This window comes from Pelodiscus sinensis, chromosome 16, assembly GCF_052426305.1.
Source record: "Pelodiscus sinensis isolate ZL-2025 chromosome 16, ASM5242630v1, whole genome shotgun sequence".
Taxonomy (NCBI): domain Eukaryota; kingdom Metazoa; phylum Chordata; order Testudines; family Trionychidae; genus Pelodiscus; species Pelodiscus sinensis.
The window spans coordinates 34,298,539-34,318,194 of record NC_143067.1 but is presented as its reverse complement, the minus strand read 5'-3'; the positions used below and the strand labels follow the sequence as shown (position 1 = coordinate 34,318,194).

The 19,656-nt window shown below is 41.8% G+C and overlaps 2 protein-coding genes across 9 annotated transcripts in view; one reads left to right on the top strand and one right to left on the bottom strand.

Annotated features, from left to right (window-relative positions):
- LOC149523523 (uncharacterized) overlaps positions 1-19,656 on the top strand; it is a 63,632-nt gene that overhangs the window by 30,295 nt on the left and 13,681 nt on the right. For 2 of the 5 annotated variants that reach the window (XR_016346979.1, XR_016346978.1), the window contains 2 exons: positions 9,768-9,869; positions 10,943-11,123. The exons of 1 other annotated variant lie outside the window; for it this stretch is intronic. The gene's annotated coding sequence lies outside the window, so the exon portion shown is untranslated. Of the gene's footprint in view, positions 1-9,767; positions 9,870-10,942; positions 11,124-19,656 lie in introns of those variants that run through there. 2 more of the 5 variants (XR_016346981.1, XR_016346980.1) reach the window with 1 other exon arrangement.
- TENM2 (teneurin transmembrane protein 2) overlaps positions 5,578-19,656 on the bottom strand; it is a 1,126,385-nt gene continuing 1,112,306 nt past the window's right edge. For all 4 annotated transcript variants that reach the window (XM_075900179.2, XM_075900181.2, XM_089769544.1 and 1 more), the window contains 3 exons: positions 15,695-17,309; positions 10,927-11,057; positions 5,578-7,475 (listed from right to left, as the gene is read on the bottom strand). In XM_075900179.2, coding sequence (XP_075756294.1) covers positions 6,714-7,475; positions 10,927-11,057; positions 15,695-17,309 — 2,508 coding nt within the window. In that variant the 3' untranslated portion in view covers positions 5,578-6,713. The remainder of the gene's footprint in view (positions 7,476-10,926; positions 11,058-15,694; positions 17,310-19,656) is intronic.

Sequence of the window (19,656 nt, the reverse complement as noted above, 5' to 3'; positions counted from 1 at the left end):
TGATTCCATACACACATATTTTTTGGGCCAGAACAATCTGAAATCAAGACCTGTTAATACAATGCAGCCAATGTGTGCCATCATTACTGGGAGGTTTTGGAGCTGGACTGGCCATGTGCTTCAGATGTGCTTCAGCACACCATTACCAGAATAGCAGTGAGATAGACATCTGAAGGCAAGCGAAAACAACACTGCCAGAAAACAACATGGTGAAATATGGTGGAAGCCAATCGGAAAAACCTGGGGCACAGCTGGGGAACCATTGCTTCTGGCAAGTCTTTCAGACAGGATTAGAGGAGCTTCATTGCTGGCCTAAATGCCAGAGGCATAATGGGAACTTGATGATGATGATTTATTTACTAATATCTGAAAGGTTTCTGTAACATTTTCCAATCAACTGTACATACATACCGGTAGAAGCCTTGGGGAGGAGGGAATTTGGGCCAACTACAGCTATCTTAATATTTCAGCATAGAAAAGGGAGATTGTCTTACGGCAATAAACACATTTATGATGATTTAGAATCTCCTTGCAGGTGCTCTGTCTCAGAAATCAGGATGAATCAAATCCTGAAAGTGAAGTCTGCAAAATCCTACTTACTCTGAGTAAGCTTTTTAATTGGAAAGTACAATACAGAAGAAGTTTTCCCCTATTGTAATTACGTGGGAAAGAGCTAGCAAGTAGCCACTGTGTATGGTAATGTACTTTCATGAAGTCAACAATGTTGATTATAACACTCACTTTGCATTCATGACTCTTCGTCTGTGTCTACATTGGCACCCTTTTCCGGAAAAGGGATGCTAATGAGACAAGTCGGAATTGCAAATGCCGCGGGGGATTTAAATATCCCACGCAGCATTTGCATGAACATGGCTGCCGCTTTTTTCCAGTTCGGGGCTTTGCCGGAGAAAAACTCCAGTCTAGACGGGATCTTTCGGAAAATAAAGCCTTTTCCGGAAGATCCCTTATTCCTGATTTTAAGAGGAATAAGGGATCTTCCGGAAAAGACTTTATTTTCTGAAAGATCCCGTCTAGACTGGCGCTTTTCTCCGGCAAAGCCCCGAACCGGAAAAAGCGGCAGCCATGTTCATGCAAATGCTGCGTGGGATATTTAAATCCCCCGTGGCATTTGCAATTCCGACTTGTCTCATTAGCATCCCTTTTCCGGAAAAGGGTGCCAATGTAGACACAGCCCTTGTGTAACATCCACTCAGGATAGACATATAGGCTGTGTCCAGACTCAGGGTTTTTTTCGGAAAAAGTAGCCTTTTTCCGAAAAAACTTCACCTGCGTCTAGACTGCAGCCGCGTTCTTTCGAAATTAAATCGAAAGAACGCGGCTTTTCTTTCGATGGTGGTAAACCTCATTTCACGAGGAAGAACGCCTTCTTTCTAAAGTGCTCTTTCGAAAGAAGGCGTTCTTGAATGTAAATAGGGCTTCTTCGAAAGAGAGCGTCCAGACTCACTGGGTGCTTTCTTTCGAAAAAGTGGCTTGCTTTTTCGAAAGTTCCGCGTGCAGTCTAGACGCTCTCTTTCGAAAGAGCCTCTTTCAAAAGAGGCTTGCAGTCTAGACATAGCCATAGTGTCAATTAAATTTCTGGTTAATTAACTATGGGGGAGGGGCAAAATCTGTGGCCTAAATCCCACATCCCTATTAATATTTGTTCTTTTCAATGGTGCAATATATCACTTGCAGTACATAGACAGAGTTCTGTGTCTGATGTTTGGTATGAAAATAATCCCACGTATCTCCTATCATGAGGGAGTCTGCTAAAGCTTGAAATCAATTCAGAGAATGCTATCTTCAGTCTGTCACCTCCCTATGAGGCATTTATTAGGGAGACTCTTGTTAAGTGATTCCACGAAACATACTTCTGGGTAAATGTTTATCAGCACACATTAAGTAGAATGTCCAAGTTTCTTAACAATCAGATCCTATTATAGGTTAAACCTCTCTAGTCTGGCACTCTGGTCTGGCAACATCCATGATCCAGCATGATTTTAATTAGCTGGATGTCCACTTCTCATGGGTGTGGCCAAGTTTCCCACAGTTTGTTTATAGCCACTAGTCCTGGCTCTCAGTGTTCTGTGATGTTGTTTAGAGCTAATTTACTCCTAAATGTTCTCTAAAAGCATAGTAACCAGTGTAAGTGTTGGTAATGCTGCTAGATATTGTCCTCCTGTGGTTTGGCAAATTGTCTGGTTTGGCACCAGTTAGGTCCCAAGGATGCTGGACTAGAGAGGTTCAGTAAATTGTGAAGTAAATCCTGTGCACAAAGAAGTTAGCTGGAACAGACCTAGACAGCACATGTTATATGCTCCTCATTCCGACTTAGTAGAAGTTAAATATAAAATAGCTCCTAACACTTATCCATAATTAGGGACCCGCTTTTGGTTTGTTAGAATGCAGGGGGATTACAAAGGAGCAGTGACACTGATTTTTAGCAATTGAAATCTCTTGGAATAAAGGAGGAATAAAGGAGGAATTATAAGGAGTCTTCACCTTCTGTTCCTCCCTCTACACGCCTCATCTTCCTTACTACACAAACAATCTCATAGTACAAAATGGACTGAACACCTGCCTATTAGTGCAGGCCAGAAATAACCCACTGGTGTGAATGTTTGAAACTATTTTTGCACTTTGAGATTCCTTGCCTTACATCTAAATTGAAGGCAAGTAAGCTTCAAGATAGTAGTTTTCAAGTATCTAAAAAGGTGTTACAAGGAGGAAGGAGGAAAAAATTTCTCCTTGACTTCTGATGATAGAACAAGAAGCAATGGGCTTACATTGCAGCAAGGAAGGTTTAGGTTGGACATTAGAAAAAACTTCCTAATTGTCAGGGTGGTTAAACAATGGAATAAATTGCCTAGGAAACTTGTGGAATCTCCATCACTGGAGATATTTAAGAGCAGGTTAGACAGACACCTATATAGGATGATCAAGACACTGCTTGGTCCTGCTATGAGGGCAGGGGACTGGACTCGAGCTCTAGATGTCCCTTTCAGTTCTAGTATTCTATGATTCAGCAACTGCTGTCTATGGCTTAACTCACCTGTTTAGTCATAGCCAAAGTCAACTAATAAAATGATGCACTAAGTCCAACACCCAGTCAGTCAGTCATAAACAAAAAAGTCCACAAGTGGCTAGTATGTATATATTAAATCATTTGGCAGAGAGGAAAATACAGATTTTGTATAAAACTTATTTTAGATAGAGCAAACTCTACACTAGTTGATAATAAATGGCTGAATTTGCAATTCAAGCCTGCAATTAATTCAAGCGTCTCTGTTGATATCACAGCTCAGAAGAACATCACCTCTGGGTTACAAAGAGGCCCAAAGTCCCACATGTAGTACCGATTTCTAAATTCAGCCTGTGATGAGTCCTGACTAATCACCTAAACTAAAAGCAGAAGTTAACTGGACAATGTCAAACTTCCTTCTACTAGTCCCAGGAGTGAAGGGTTAGTCACATTTATGGGAGACTCCAAACTTTCCTCCTGTTTTTGCATATGGCAGAGATATGTCACTTTATTTTCATGGCCAGGTGTTTCTCATCCTTTTTTATTAACCGAGTGAGTCTGTGTTGTATGGCTAGTGATAATCACTGTTTATTGTCCTTTGAAGCGGACTAAAACATAAAATTGAAATTCAAGAACTTTGCTAATTGCACGAGCGAAGAATGTCAATTACATGTTTCTCAGGCTCAGGGGGGTGATGGTACAGCCAGACAGCTGAAAAAAATGTGTGCGCGCACACTTTTTTAAAAATGTAACTGAAATCATTGCCACTTCTTAAAATGTGGCCTAATAAGGTTAGTTCTGTAGTGGATATAATGAATTATGTATATTCTTTTCTATCAGTGGGAATAGCATTATTGTCACTGCAGCATTTCAGATATACGTTACAGTAAAATAAAAATAAACTTCTACACCACATGCGAATAAACAGTCTTCGTTCAGGAAGAACTTGACATTTACAATAGACCTCAATAAAGCTTCCCCTTCAGAATTGCTCAGATGCATTTCAGCATTTCTTCAGCCACACAAAATCTGGCTGTGGCAAGCCATCTGGAACAATTTATAGACTGAAGAGAAGGCGTATGACTTGAATTAAGACCCCCAAAGTGGTAGTCACTAGAGCTAAATGAAAAGTTTCTAAAAGGCTGGTATTGATATCTCATTTCAGGAGTCTCACCACAAGGAAGTAACAACCTTGCATAAGATGTCACCCTAGCAAAGTCTTCTCAGAGAGACACTTGTCTAAGACTAGGGATGTAAAATTTTAATTAGTCGATAAGGGCGCCTCCACCTTTGAAGTGTAGCAACAGCCCCAAGGCTGTTGCTAAACTCAAAGGTAAAGCGCTGCGGGGAACATGGAGCCAGCAGGGGACTCAAGCAGTCCCCAGCTGGCCTGGGCTGCATGTGGTGTTTCAAAGCCGCAGTGCTGCGTGGAGCCCCGGATCTGGCCCCAGGCTCTATGCGGCGCTGCCACTTTGAAGCACCCCCTCCTTCTCTCCCCCTCCAACTCCGCTGCCTCTTTCTAATAGAGACAGTGGGGGGAGGGAGGGCGGGAAGTGGACTAGTTGACTGGCTTGTTGACTATTTGCTTACTGGATAGTTGACTAGACATTCACATCCCTACCTGAGACCTGATGTATCCACTGGCATGGTAAAGGTAGGATGCAATACACTGATTATGGCCCTATGCCTCAAACTGAATCAGTTAGGGTACGTCTACACTACATGGCTCTGTCGATGGAGCCATGTAGATTTGTTTATTGGGCAAAGGGAAATGCAGCGGCGATTTAAATAATCGCCGCTTCATTTAAATTTACATGGCTGCCGTGCTGAGCCGACAAACAGCTGATGAGCTGTTTGTCGGCTCAGCGTGCTAGTCTGGACGCTCCCCTGCCGACATCAAAGCCCTTTGTCGGCAGCCCCGTTATTCCTCGTGGGATGAGGTTTACCAGGGCTGCCGACAAAGGGCTTTGATGTCGTCAGGGGAGTGTCCAGACTAGCGCGCTGAGCCGACAAACAGCTCATCAGCTGTTTGTTGGCTCAGCGTGGCAGCCATTTAAATTTAAATGAAGCGGCGATTATTTAAATCGCCGCTTCATTTCCCTTGTCCTACAACCCTAATCTACATGGCTCCGTCGATGGAGCCATGTAGTCTAGACACAGCCTTAGAGTAGAATGGCTCTATTTGCAGATCCAGTTGCAAAAATGGCGTCTACATCTGCACACCTGCCGATAGGTCTTTCCTCCCGTGCTCTGCTAATACTTTTTCAATTGCTTCATTTACATAACTTGTATTTCATTTTTTTCCCCAAGTTATTTTTGTTCTGTTCCATGACAAATGCTTTTAAAAATATCTACAAGATTAACATTCATAACAGAGCTTCCGGGGCATGTATTGCTTACCTGGAGTCCAGAGGAAAGCATATTGTTAGAATGTGCACAATATACTATGCTAGCACACCTTCACATCTAAATGGTTGCATGTACTAGGTTATATAAGCAGACCCACAGATACACAATTTTCTTTCTCAAAACATTTCCACAATAGAGGCAAATAATTCACAGGAGTTTTAGAGACTTTATTACGTATAAACAATTTAAACACTTTGCCATAAATTATCTTTGCCTGTCTCTAGTCTTTGCTTAGCAGCAAATTAAAATTAATATAAAAACTCAATGAACAATTCATACATGTATATTACAAAAAAGTTTTTGTACCAAAGTTCTTATTAGCTTTTTTTTTTAAATTTTTTTTTGTGGTGACCATTATGTGATTGTCTCAGTTTCTCGACCAAACAAACACACTAATAATTTTAAAATCTGAAACAGTGATTGTGCCTTCTGGCTGATGTATGTACAGGGTGATCTGAAGTGGTGCCCATTTGCAATAGTGTAACACAATGCCCACAGCTCTACTGGAACTGATACCAACAAACTACTGAATCTAAACAGACTACACCCTGTAACTGTGTTATACTGTCCACAATGGAATCTTCAAAGACAAACAGAGTATGAAATTTATTTGTAGTGATTATAGCCACCATTTTTAATTTAACTTTACACTCTGCCCTCTTTGAATAAATTAAACTTCAGGCCAGACAAATGCAGGGTCTGAGTGCAAGTGCAAGTTTGTTATTTTTTAAATATATATTTTTTAATTTAGTATTTCCAGTGGTCTCTCCTTTGTGTTCTCATTTTCCTCCAGTTATTACACACAAATCACCCAAAGTCATATTTTAAATGCACCTGTATTTTGCTTTAAACAAAAACCTCTTGAATATTTCTCAAACAAGCAGTCTGAATCATTTTCATCAGCTGGTCTAGTGAAGGTGGCCCTCTTGAATTTCTTAAAGTTTGCTCACATGTGAATGAAGTGAGGTAATATAATATGAGGCCTTTTTTCTATTTTTATTTCTTTTTTTTTCTTTAGACCCAGAACAAGTGGGTAATATTTTAGGGGTACTTTTTAATTTGTATGGTTAAAGGTATCAGTCTGGCTTTAGTCCACTTCAGGATGTGGTTTTTAATCACTTGAACAGTAGCATTTAACTCAAAAAATGTGAGCTTTCTTGCCACTTACTATCCCAAAGTAGCTCAGCCTAGTGCCCCCAATTAGGTCTTCATCTCCTTAGGAGAGGAGATAACAGTTGTGACTACTGATTCATCCAGCAGAGGATGACAGCAGGTTAATTTGTTACCTCTTTCCCATTTCATTCTGTCTTAAAAACTGGATGTTGCTGCTACTGTCTGCTAGCTCTGGGTACTGCTCCACTGGAAGTACATAGTATCCCTCGTAACCTTGAACCCTTCCTGTGCTCAAAAGCTGTTGCTTCTCTCCATCAGTCCATAAGCGGCTGCCCTCTTTGCCATCCCGTGCCTTCTGCTGCTCTTTGGCCCATGCTGATCCCAAGGCTCGCTGCCGAGCTTGGTCTAACACGCGTGCCTTTTCCTCATCCAGTGTGTCGGGGGTCAGTCCGTACCGTATGCTAAGCAGCAGGGTAGAATACTGGAATTCAATATTAGTAAACCTTCGAGTCCTTCCATTGATGAGGAGGGTAGGTTGGGAAACGGTAACATTTACTCCGCTGTCCAGTACCTTCCGTCCACTGGTCATCGCCAGGGTGACGAGGTCACTGTCGGATGAGCCAATCTTGACGAAGTAATGGGTATCCTTCCCCTCAATGCTGTAGTGCATCTTGTCCAGGTAGTAAGCATTGTTAAGCACAGAGGCAATTTTTCTGCTGTCTTCTGTGGCGATGCTGGAAATGCCAGTTGTTACGCGGCCTTCCTTCACAGCAAACATGATCCCTTTCCCAATAATGGGAGTCGTTGTTGCAAACCAATGCCCAGCTTTCTCTCTAATATTGGCATGTAATCTTTTGGAGATGACCTGTCCCTCGAGGGCCATGAATGCTTGATTGTGTCTTTCTGTTGTCTGTTGGACTCCAGTAATTAGCTGCAGAAATAAGCAAATAAGATAATAGGCAGCTGGAAAATGCTGACCTCAGAGACACACTTCAAACCTTGTTAAAAAGGACAATGAGAAATGGTGATGTAAAATACTACAAGCTATAAGAAATACCACTCGCCTGTTGTTGTCTGTCAGTGGGCAGACTGGGACACTTGGGAGGGCCCTGATTTAAGGTGGGTGGACAAGGACAGAAGCCATCTGGGCCACCTCTTCCCTACTTCAGTCAGGGAGTGGGAATGGGGAGTTGTCCCATCTGCATGGCACTCCCTCTGGGGAGCAGGATCGGGGTAGGAGAGTATTGGCCCACTCCATCCACCTGGTGCTTCTGCCATGGAGTGGTGCTCCAGCTGCCCACTCTCCTGCCTGTGAGCAGGGTCAGACTGTAGAGACTTAGACTCCAATTGGACTTCATGGCTGGAGCATAAGAAGGGAAGAGCAGGGCAAGCCGCTGCCTCTGGACTTTGTCAGGAGCGCAGGGCAGGTGGAGTGGGACACCCCCTGCACCCAGAATTTGCTCCATGGCAAGAACATCACACTGGCTGAGCAGGGCAGGAAGCACTGGGGAGATGGGTAGGTGGGCCTAGATCATGACCCACTCAGGCCCATCCGTGGCTACGTCCCTGCAACGCTGTGCAGTGGTATGCAGTGAACCAACTAACGAGAGTAGGACTTATACAAATTGCATTTACCTACACTCAATTTTCAAAGTACCAAGGAACTGATTAATGTCAGATAAAAACACGTCTTGTGCATTTGTCTTTTCAGATACACCATTTGTATAGTCAATCTAAACAGATATATCTATCTGGGTTATCTACAGCATGCTCCTCACAAGAGTAATCAGGAGCCAATCAACTTAAAACTTTTAAGGAGGGCACAACGGGTAGTAATCAATGGCTCGATGTCAGGTTGGCAGTCGGTTTCAAGTGGAGTGCCCCAAGGATCGGTTCTAGAGCCGGTTTTGTTCAACATCTTTATTAATGACCTGCATGAGGGAATGGATTGCACCCTCAGCAAGTTTGCGGATGACACTAAGCTAGGGGGAGAGGTAGATATGTTGGAGGGTAGAGATAGGGTCCAGAGTGACCTAGACAAACTGGAGGATTGGGCCAAAAGAAATCTGATGAGGTTCAATGGAAAAATGATGGAAGAATCCCAAGCATTTTTACAGGCTGGGGACAGAGCAGCTAAGCAGCAGTTCGGTAAAAAAGCACCCAGGGATAACAGTGGATGAGAAGCTGGATATGCGTCAACAGTGTGTCCTTGTATCCAAGAAGGCTAATGGCATATTAGGGAACATTAGGAGGAGCATTGCCAGCAGATCTAGAGAAGACTGAGGGGGGATTTGATAGCAGCCTTCAACTACCTGAAGGGAGGTTCCAAAGAGGATGGAGAGAAGCTGTTCTCAGTAGAGATGGATGACAGAACAAGGAACAATGGTCTCAAGTTACAGTGGGGGAGGTCTAGGTTGGATACCAGGAAAAACTATTTCACTAGGAGGGTGGTGAAGCACTGGAATGGGTTACTTAGGTAGGTGGTGGAATCTCCATGCCTAGAGGTTTTTAAGTCTTGGTTTGACAAAGCCCTGGCTGGATGATTGAGTTGGGATTGGTCCTGCTTTGGGCAGGGGGCTGGACTTGATGACCTTCTGAGGTCTCTTCCAGCCCTAGGATTCTACGAGGATCAGTTGAACCAATTTATTGACACATTATGTGTAATTTCTGAACATTTCTTTACCTAGAAGATATAAGGCTAAAATGTGCCATGTGTTTAAATGGTGGGAGGGGCTGGAGTGCTAGCATGGGCTTCCCAATGCTAGAAGCCAGATCCAGGCAGGCTCCCCAATGCTGGGGGCTGGCCCCCGGGCCTTAGGTTTCCCGCCCCTGGTATAGGATCATGAGCCACTTCATCAGAAAAGTTGGAGTATAAATACAGAATCCAAGATCTATATAACAGCAAAAACAGTTACCTGTCAATTTTAGGACCTTTGTTAATGAAGCTAATTAAGTAGGCCAGATGTGTCCCTTTCATAGTTATTGATATGAAATGTGAATATCAAAGGCATAGGAAATTGTCTTTGTAGTGCGTTAACCCGTTAATATCTTGATTCAGTTCAGAAGTCTCTCTGTGTAATTGGGTGGTGAAATTCCTTTGTAGAAGAATGGCTACTTTTAAATCCATGATAAGATGGCTAGGGAGGTTAAAATATTCCCCTATAGGTTTATGTGTGTTACCATTTCTGATGTCTGTTTTGTGTCCATTTATGTTTTGTCACAGAGACTGTCCAGTTTGGCTAATATACATGGTAGAGGAACTATAAATAGGACATACCCAGCCATACTTAATTAGCTTCATTAACAATGGTCCTACAATTGGCAGGTAATTCTTTTTGCTATTATATATATATTGGATTCTATATTTCCACTCCAACTCATCTGATTAAGTGTGTTTTACCCATGAAAGCTCATGATCCTGTACCTTTGTCAGTCTCTATGTTGTCACAGGGCTGTTCTTTGTTTTTAAAGTTACAGATTAACATGGCTACCCTTCTGAATTAATAATTTAGGGTATGTCTACACTACAAGGCTAGAGATCTTATATCACTGCAGTAAACCTACCTCTCAGAGAGGCAGTATATAGGATAATTGAACAATTCTTTCATTGACATGGGGTGAATTAGGTTGGTTTAACTGTGTCTCTTGGGGGGTGAATTTTTCACTTTCCTGAGCAATATACATTTTGGCTGTAGAGCAGCCCCCAAATTAATTACTTTTGAAACTAGAACTTGGCTTCCTAAATCACTTAGATGCTTTTAAAAAGTTTAAGACTATTTATCCAAATATTGGGCCAATTTCTAACCTCAGAAGTCAGTGAAGATACTTCACATTTATAGTAAGGTAACTAATTTCAAAGGGTTCTTTTTTACAAAAAAGCATATGCCTTTCCTAATCTGGCAAAGTAAACATTAGTTTACTTTTAATTTTAATTGCAATACTGAAACTTATAATGCAAGCCTGGCAAAAATTAACCCCCCCCCAAACAAAAATATGAAATGTTTCCTATATGATATTGTGAGTAAAACTGTTCTGTAATAGTACAATAATTACAAACCACATTTTTATTGCCATACATAAAAGGCATATGGATTGTAATGATATAAATAGAACAGATGGCAAGTTACATGCTCAGATTTCCATTTGCTATTGTTAATCGAGTAACAACTCAAGGGTGTATATATATGAAGAACTAATGATACCGCTATTGTGGTAATAGCGTGTTCAGTACTACAAAAGCTGACTATGTTGAATTTCATATCACCGTGAAACAAATATTGGCTCTATTGATTGTAGACACTATGTCTATAATGATGAAATGATACTCAAATACAATATGAGACCAACAAAATCTCTTTAAGTCACTAAGAAGTTGAGCATACCTGTCCATTTTCACAGGCTTGACTCTCTGACAGCTCATATGGAGGTGGAACAAAGTACATTTTTGCTCGAGGGAAACCAGGAATGATGTTGCTGAGCTGAAATCCAAACATCACCAACCAGCTCTTCACATCTAAAAATCAAAAGTAAACAACTGAGTGAGAAATGAAGATGTGTAATAAATGTATAACTCAGGGAATCGATGGTCTAAACTCTTGATTTTAAGCAGAGTTTGACCTCTGAATTTCTAACCTGTTATTGCTTACTTGGCAGCTCTCACAAATGTACTCTTACAGCATAAACTGATGCAAGAATGACTATTTTAAATACATTATAAATAGCCAGCCAGTGACACACAAGGATACGTAAGCACTGAAACAGGTTAGCTAGAGAGGTTGTGGAGTCTTTGTCAAGGAACGTTTTAAAGAACAGGTTAGACAAATATCTATTAGGGATAGGGATGGGCGCAACTGGTCGAGTAGTCAACTACCTGATAAGCCTAGAGTTATCGGGTAGTCGAGAGACTACTCAACTACTTGCTTCACCCCTCCCCCTTGCTGCCTCTGTATTAGAGGCAGCAAGGAGGAGGAAAAGCAGAAGCTGGTGCTGGGGGGAGCCAGCTTCTCCCCAACACCATCTCTGTAGTGCGTATTGGGGGAGCAAGGGAGGCAGAGCCCCAGCAGTCTTGGAGCTGGCATGAGCTGGGACTGCTGAGTTCTAGCTTGCGCCAGCCCTGGGAGCTACCCCCGCTGTGGCTCTGCAGTTTAAATGTAGTAAGAGCTTGGCTGCCTGCGCACCCTCTCCCCTCTGCCATGGAGGCCATCAAAGCTGGGGCTGAGAAGGACAGGTGTCTCTCCTCTGCCACAGGAGCCACAGAGCTGAGGCTAGGAAAGAGGACTCTCTCTCCCTGGCAACCACAGCCCTGAAGCTGAAGAAAGTCACCTCTTTCTCCAGTCACCACAGATCTCCACATGCCAAATTCTCCCATCTCCTCTTCTCACCTCACTGCCCCCCACCTACCTCCTATTTTTCCACCTCATTCCATTGCCTATTCACCGTTCTTCCCCAAGGCCACCACCTCACCTTCTCCAGGGTCCAGGTACCTAACTAGGGGGCTACACCTGCATGGCTCCACTAATAAGGTGGATGCCCTGACATTCTCTCATGTCACCCAGGTGCATAACTTTGAGGGAAATATTTGTGAATCACCTGAATGGAGATCATGGACCACTGTCTGAGACTATCTAGTCTAGGTATACTTAATCCTACTTCAGTGGCTGGATCAGATGTCCCGTTGGAGGTCCCTTTCAGCTTTCCATGTCTGATTCTATGTCAGCTTTCTAGTTACTCTCTTCATACTATTTTATAGAACTGACATCTAATAGATGAACATTTCCTACGGTTCCTCATAGCTACCCATAGCTGTGTCACCCCCTGATTGGTTTACACTTGAACCTCTTTAATCCAGCAACCCTGGGAAAGAGGGTTTGCTGGATTAAAGATTTTTCTGGGCCCAGGGGGACATGAGAGGGGTAGGGGTGGGGTGTTTACCTGGTGCTCCGTGTCCCCCACTGTTCCCAGGCATTGCCCCCGCTGCTATGGGAATGGCAGGGAAAAGCCTACGGCAGAGTGCAACACTGCGCTGCCATTCCCCCAGCTGAGGATGGGGAAGGGAGTGTGGTAATACGCACGGTCCTTTCTGCCTCTGCCTGACAGGATTTGTTCCACGTGTGTTCCCAAATTAGGGACACCGGGAGGATGGCGATCCGTGTACTATAATGGGGCTATATGCTGTGTGATACTGGATTAATGCTTGTGAGAGCACCTGGAAACTTGCTCTGATACAAAATGTGGTTCCTCTCTTAGATCCTACTCTGGCATCCTATGCTCATCATGGTGGTATTTGAATACCTTCCAGCAGTACATTAGGGAACATGACTAAAGTTGTTGGAAGAATTTTTCTAAAAGTGCTCAAAATATTCAGTCTGCTAGTTTTGGAAAGGATTGGCTTTGAAATCATTTAAAAAAAGATTGTGAACATTTTTACTGAAAATGGTTTTTCCCCCCTCCCTTATTTCCTTTCTCTCTGGAAATGGGGCATGTGTGAGAGAATGAAAACTTTTTGGTCTGAGGTTGTGTTGAAAAAAAAATTAAATATTTTTCAATTGTTTGAAAATTTTTGACCAGCTCCAGCAGGGGCATTCTCGGTAGGACGGTCAATGAGTGTCAAACTCAATCCAGCACTTCATTGCCAGAGCTTGAATCCATTGCCATCTAGAAGGCTGTGTCTAGACTACATGCCTCTGTCGTCAGAGGCATGTAGATTAGACACATAGGCAAATTCAAATGAAGCCGCGATTTAAATGATCGCGGCTTCATTTAAATTTACATGGCTACCGCACTGAGCCGACAAACAGCTGATCAGCTGTTTGTCCGCTCAGCGCGCTAGTCTGGACACTCCCCTGCCGACATCAAAGCCCTTTGTCGGCAGCCCCGTTATTCCTCGTGGGATGAGGTTTAAATCGCGGCTTCATTTGACTTTGCCAAACAAACAAAGCAACATGGCTCTGTCGACGGAGCCATGTAGTTTAGACGTACCCGGATATGTTAACACATTGTATTAGAAGTATCTTTTAGGGGTGGAGATGGGTCATTAAAATCTAATTGTAAGTGGGTGGAGAAATTCTGAATATGTTTGTATTCTTAATTTTTTTCCCTGCTAGACACTGAAATAAATAGCATTGTGTCCAATTTCAGATTCTATCACAATTGCATTAAAGAAATGTGTACAGATCTTCTATTATATTATACATTTTTCCTTCAGCTATATACAGCAAGAGCCATTACTCCTTTTATTTCATAGCTTCAATTTGTTATATCATATGGTAGAACATTGCCTCCCAAGCAATTTACTTTAGCTGTCCTCATCTGGCAATACAGAGGAGGTTCTTTCTCATTTTAATAGTTCATTATTTTCTATTCCTAATGTTCTTTACAGGATGTCGTTACACAGCTGGAAAAATTTTCTTCTGCAGCAAAAAGCTGTCAGCAAATAAGCATCAAGTGTTAACTGTAAATATGTCTAGGGGGCTGTGCATGAAGGTTGTATTTATTTCTCACTTATGAAAATTAACTCCATATATAATAACATTGTCCAAGAACATTCTTTTAGCCCAGGGAATCTTACAAGAGCAGCAAGTATCTGCAGTAGTAATAAACCGTTTTTGTTGTGGCATTAAAAGTTCATACTGTACACGCAATTAGTGTATCTTTCCTGAATTTCTTCTGTGGATGCATGAATGAAAATGAAGATTACATCTTCTGAGTGCAATGAACTCTCTTACAGTGAGAGAGGACCCACTGGATTTGGGGGCTTCTAAAATTAATCACTAGTGGCCAAAATGTGCAGTTATTAGCTGAGCCAAACCCTGATGGACACTGATCGTTTTGTTCAATTAAGGACCACTAAATTAGACCCCAAGAATGCAAGATATTTTTCACTGCTGACAAATTCTTTCCCAGTATCAAGAGAAAATTACTGGTGTCTCAAGAATGCAAAGCAATTGAAGGGCAACCTTACAAATTTAGCACACACAATGTAATCACACTTAAAAAGAACCAATAATCATAATATAAGTCCTCTTGAAGAAAAGTCACACATTTCTTGAAGTTCTGCCACTAAAACTGTGTTAGCTCTTTTTTTTTTTTTTTTAAAAAGTGCACTGCTGTTTTAATTACAACATGCTGCAGAGTCTCTCCGTAAAGAGTTTCTCTGAATACATCTTAATTACCTTTCTTAAAAAAATGGGCTAGCTCAAGTATGATGTGATCCTACTAAGTGGCAAATTAGTAGTAACTGAGAGGAAGTTAGATGTTTCACCCAAACCCAATACATGCAATCTAAACTGATTTATTGTCTCACATCCTAACACTACAGATGTTCCTCAGTCTTCCAAGAAGAAACTTTGCTTAAAACATTAAGGTTCTTTTCTTAAAGCAAGAACCTAAAGCAGGTTGGAGTTTACAGGCAGAAAGGGGAAAGGAAATAAGGCTATGTCTACACTGCAGAGCTATTTCGGGACACCTCTGGTATCTCAAAATAGCTATTCTACGTCTTAAGAGCAAACTCATTATATCAAAATATAACAGACTTACTATTCCAATGTCCCTGTAAACCTCATTGCATGAGGGTTAAGAGACATTTCAGAATAATGCCTTATTTCAAGATAAGGGTGCAGTGTAGACAACCTAAATGTTTAATCAGAGCTACTTTTGGCAGGAACTGAGGTCCCATGGACAAAGTCAGTAGATAATCTTAGGGTATTATTGAAGGGACAGGACATTGGACTGGGAGTCAGAAGACCTGAGTCCTAATTCCTGACTCTGCCACTGCCCTTCTAGGTGACTTTGAACACTCCATTTCATCTGTCTTCATCTTTTCCCTTAGCAAATGGTACCATCTGTTGTACATTTTTAAATCGACATGAAAATTGCTACATAAAAACTAAATATCATTATTTATAAGTGATTCCCCTTTATTTAAGAATGCTCTTTCATGAGATCTTAATCTGGGAGTCACAACCTAGAGTCAGAGATCAAATGGGAAGGTGGTCCTAGCTTGATGGGAGAAGGGGGCTGCAGGTGGATGAGGAGGCAGCAGAGAGTCCTGGAAAGGAGAAGTTTGAGCTATTTCTTTTCCCAACACAAAATTCTAAACTTTAGAAATTTGTACTAAAACTTTTTAGTAAGCAACCGCAAACGAGTTCTCACCTGTTACGTAATTCTTTAAATCAAGTTCATTGCTGAGAGGGTTGTTGCTCTTAAACACATATAAATTGAATGGAGCAGGTTCTTTACCAATATTTTTCCACATAGTGTAATCAGGAGATGTCCAACGCCCCGCCAGAACATCATAGTCTCTTTGAGTAAAATGAACCAGTTTGGTCAGAGGATCATATAGCCCTCCATGAAATCCGATGACCAATTGAAAGTCAGGGTTGGAATCATAATATATCTCTCCATATGCAGTGTACTGAAGTTGCTTGATCATAAGTCCATTAATACTGAATACTGCCAGTGGTGTACCTGTGTTATCAGAGGCAACATAATATTCTTCTCCACTGCTACTTTCCATTGCAAAGAGATGGCCTTGTAGATCATAATATAGAGAAGTAATTTCTGAATTGGAATGATTGTAAACATGTGTCATTCTTGTAGGATTATGAAGGTCAGCATAAAAGTACTGAAGATGGTGCCCCAGGTTTGTCTTACAAGATGCCCTTCGCCCTACTCCATCATAACGGTACTGAATGCTCCACCCACTTGCTTTGTTGTAAGCTCTTGTTAAGAGACCTTTTGAGTTGTACTCAAATATATCTGAGCCCCTTTGACATAGGAATCCATCATCATCGATTTTGTACTGCATGTCACCCAGACGTGTAATCCTGTCTCTTAAATCGTAGCGTAGAGGCATCAACCGCACGCTGTTCCCTGGATTCAAGAGATGAAGATTCCCATTCAGATCATAACTGTAACGCCAGGTTGGTCTGTCATTTACTGCCACACTTTGGAGCTGCCCATCTCCATCATAATCATAAGTATATTTGGTTGTGTTGGCATAAGGTCCAAGTTTCAGTTCTCTCTTTGTTACTCTTCCCATGCTGTCATACTGAACTGTCATCCAATACATGAGTGATCTGAACATTTCATACTGAACTTCTTTAATGCGCCCATGGGTATCAAAGTGCTTACTCAAGGTCATCACTGCCGTAGTAATTATTTGATTTATATCATAATAGATAACTCCAAATTTGCCAAAATGTTCTACTTTGCCAGAGATCTCATCGTAACGATAAAGATCAACTGGAAGAGGAGTCTCACTTATTATAGGCTTGATGCTAGCAATCCGAAAGCTATTATCATGATAGGTGTAATCAAACCTTGCATTCACCATACCTTCTTCAGAGAACCTGTAGATTTGTTTGTCAACCAATGGGCCAATTTTACGGTAGCGTATTGTACAAGAAAAGCCGCCACTCTGCAAGTTAACCATTTTCAGAACTCCAGTAGTTTCATCGTATCCAAAAGTAACTGCAGTACTGTCATAAGCAATTTCAGACAGCTTGGATAGTTTCCCATACTTGTAGAAAACTTGTCGACCAGTTCCTAAAAAAGATGTTTTCAAAATCCTCCCATCATCGCTGTAATCAAAAATCACTGAAGCATTGCTTTCAGGAGGGTTATAAATATTCCTAATGTAGCCAATAGAGGTATGAGTGGACATGCTGTGCCGAGCAACACTAGGCATGGTGACAGCATGGAGGCGGTCTGTGGAATCATACTCAAAGATGTACTGTCGTTGACTCTGAAGGAGTAGTACCATGGACTATTAAAAAAAAAAGACAAAGATGATATATTTTATAGTCTTTCAGTTTCTTTCGCTTTCTGAATTTAAGGGAGAAAAGCACATTTTTAAATCAAGAATTTACAGAATAGGTTTCAGTGTTACAATAAAAATATGTACATAAGGTTCAAATACATCTAGGGCCCAATGCTGCCCAACAGTATGAATATATCACTAGCATGTATGATGAATATATTTTCCTCTTTGGAAAAAAAAAAAATCAATTCTGAGGAGGAAATGGAAGGCATTTTGTATCAACCTCTTCCATACTCTTCCTATATTGTTTTGCGGTAAATGTCCTAATTTACATCTCCATTGGCAGTTGTGATTTACACCAAATACTGTAAAACTTGTGTGGAGAAGTTAGCAGAGAGAACAGTTCTAGCATACCTAACACAATAGAAGGGGATGGGGTGCGATAGGGAGCATAGCATGAAGTGTTTTTAAGGATTAGATAAACTATCAAGATCAAAGTGGCTTAAATTAGGTTAAATAGAAATGAATTACCATATTTTCATTTAATAAATGATGATTAGAGATAAGATATCTGCAGCTACTGGGATGTTCTGTCAAGTTTAGTCATGCATTTTAAAATAGTATAAAATTCATCCTGTTAGTTCATGCTGCTATTATGGTAGCCTATTCTATTTTATGGAAATATGAAAAGAGCTGAATCACGAACAAAGTATTTCCTTTGGCTAATTGAAAAACTAAAAAATTTACAGATCTGGCATAAAAGGCTTTTTAACTGTTGGAACGTTAAGAATTCTAGGTCACGTACCTGTATGTATATAAGATCAGAATGAACATGCAATAGCAGTCTCTGTTCTGTATGTACAAAAGATGTTAAGTGCCCAAGTCCCTGCTTTAGGTGCCCAAGTCTCAATTTTGGAACCACAGTAATGCACAAAACTCCCATTTAACCCTGTGCATGCCTAAACTCACTGGAGCCTTATGTTTTTGCTGTAGAAGGATATTAGAAGCATCTATCTTCCACCTACGCCCCAAAGCTATTCTTAAACTAAGGGCAGACAGGCAATCATGTGGGGACCAATCCGGTGGGTGTACTCTGAGCATCTGGAGCTGAGGGGAGGCGGAGGAGGAAGAGCTCCCTCATAACATTTAGCCCAGGCATGTGTGGATCCTAATGCGAAGGCTCCTTCAGTCTCTCCTGTTGAAGCTGCTGCCCTCTGGAGATACTTAAGGATCCCCACATCAGCCAGCTGGCTAGAGCACTCACCTGAGATATGGCACATCTCTTCTCCCCCTCAGGTGCAGGGAACAGGTGGAGGGGCACAAACAAAGGTTTCTCACAGCCCAGGTGAGTCCCTTGCAACAGAGCTAAAAGTTATGAGGTAGGCTTCCCTCCAGCTTGTATACAGGCCTAACTCCAAAGAGGATTCTTCTCTGTGAATTGCTTACAGAGACAGGTCCCTTTCTGTAGCCCAGACTTTGGTGCCTGTCTCCGTAAGAGGGACACAGATTCTTTTGGTCAGCATCTTCCATTAGCTAGCTTAGGCTGCACTTCATGCCTAGCACACTGGCTTTTGTGAATCATGTGCCTCTCTCCCTGCATTCACTATAAAGGCAACCTAGGCACCTGTGATGGATAGGAGGAGTGCTGGCCAGCACCTGGTGAGTAAGAGGTTAAACTCAGGTAGCAAGCAAGGATGTTGGCAGGGGGCCAGAAGAACCAATGGGGATACAGTGCTGAAATCTGAATCAGATATAGATACCTGGTCTGCTCTTCCTTTGTGGGGATTTTTAACCTAAGGGCTGCAAGGAGCAGATGCAGGGATCAGAATTACCATGCCTATAAGAAATATTGGACATAGGAGTGAACTGGACCTTGAAGTACATATCAGCACGGATCATGAGTAAAGGGAAGAGTGGATCTAGTCACAATCAGGGTATTTTTTCTTTAATTTGGTTGGTTGATTTAAACGTCTCTGTGTGAATCCATGCCTTCCCTTCCCCATTCACTAAGGGTATGTCTACATCACAGTGTTATTTCGAAATAAGCTATTTCAAAATAGTTAATTCGAAATAGCTTATTTTAAAATAACGTGTCTATACACAAAATGCATTTCAAAGTAGCGTTTTGCTATTTTGAAATAGTACATCCACACTGAGTGGACGCTGAATCGCATTTAAGGCCATTTGGAACCAGGTCCGGCAGGGCATCAGTTTAGGAGTTAGCCTCAGGCAGCAGCCACACAAAGTATCTGAGGCCTGTGCTTAAAGGTACCTCCCCCAGGACAGCCGGTTCTCAGCTTTCCCTGCTTGCTTGCCTACCTCGATGAGGGACAGCAAACCATTTTGTCTCTGC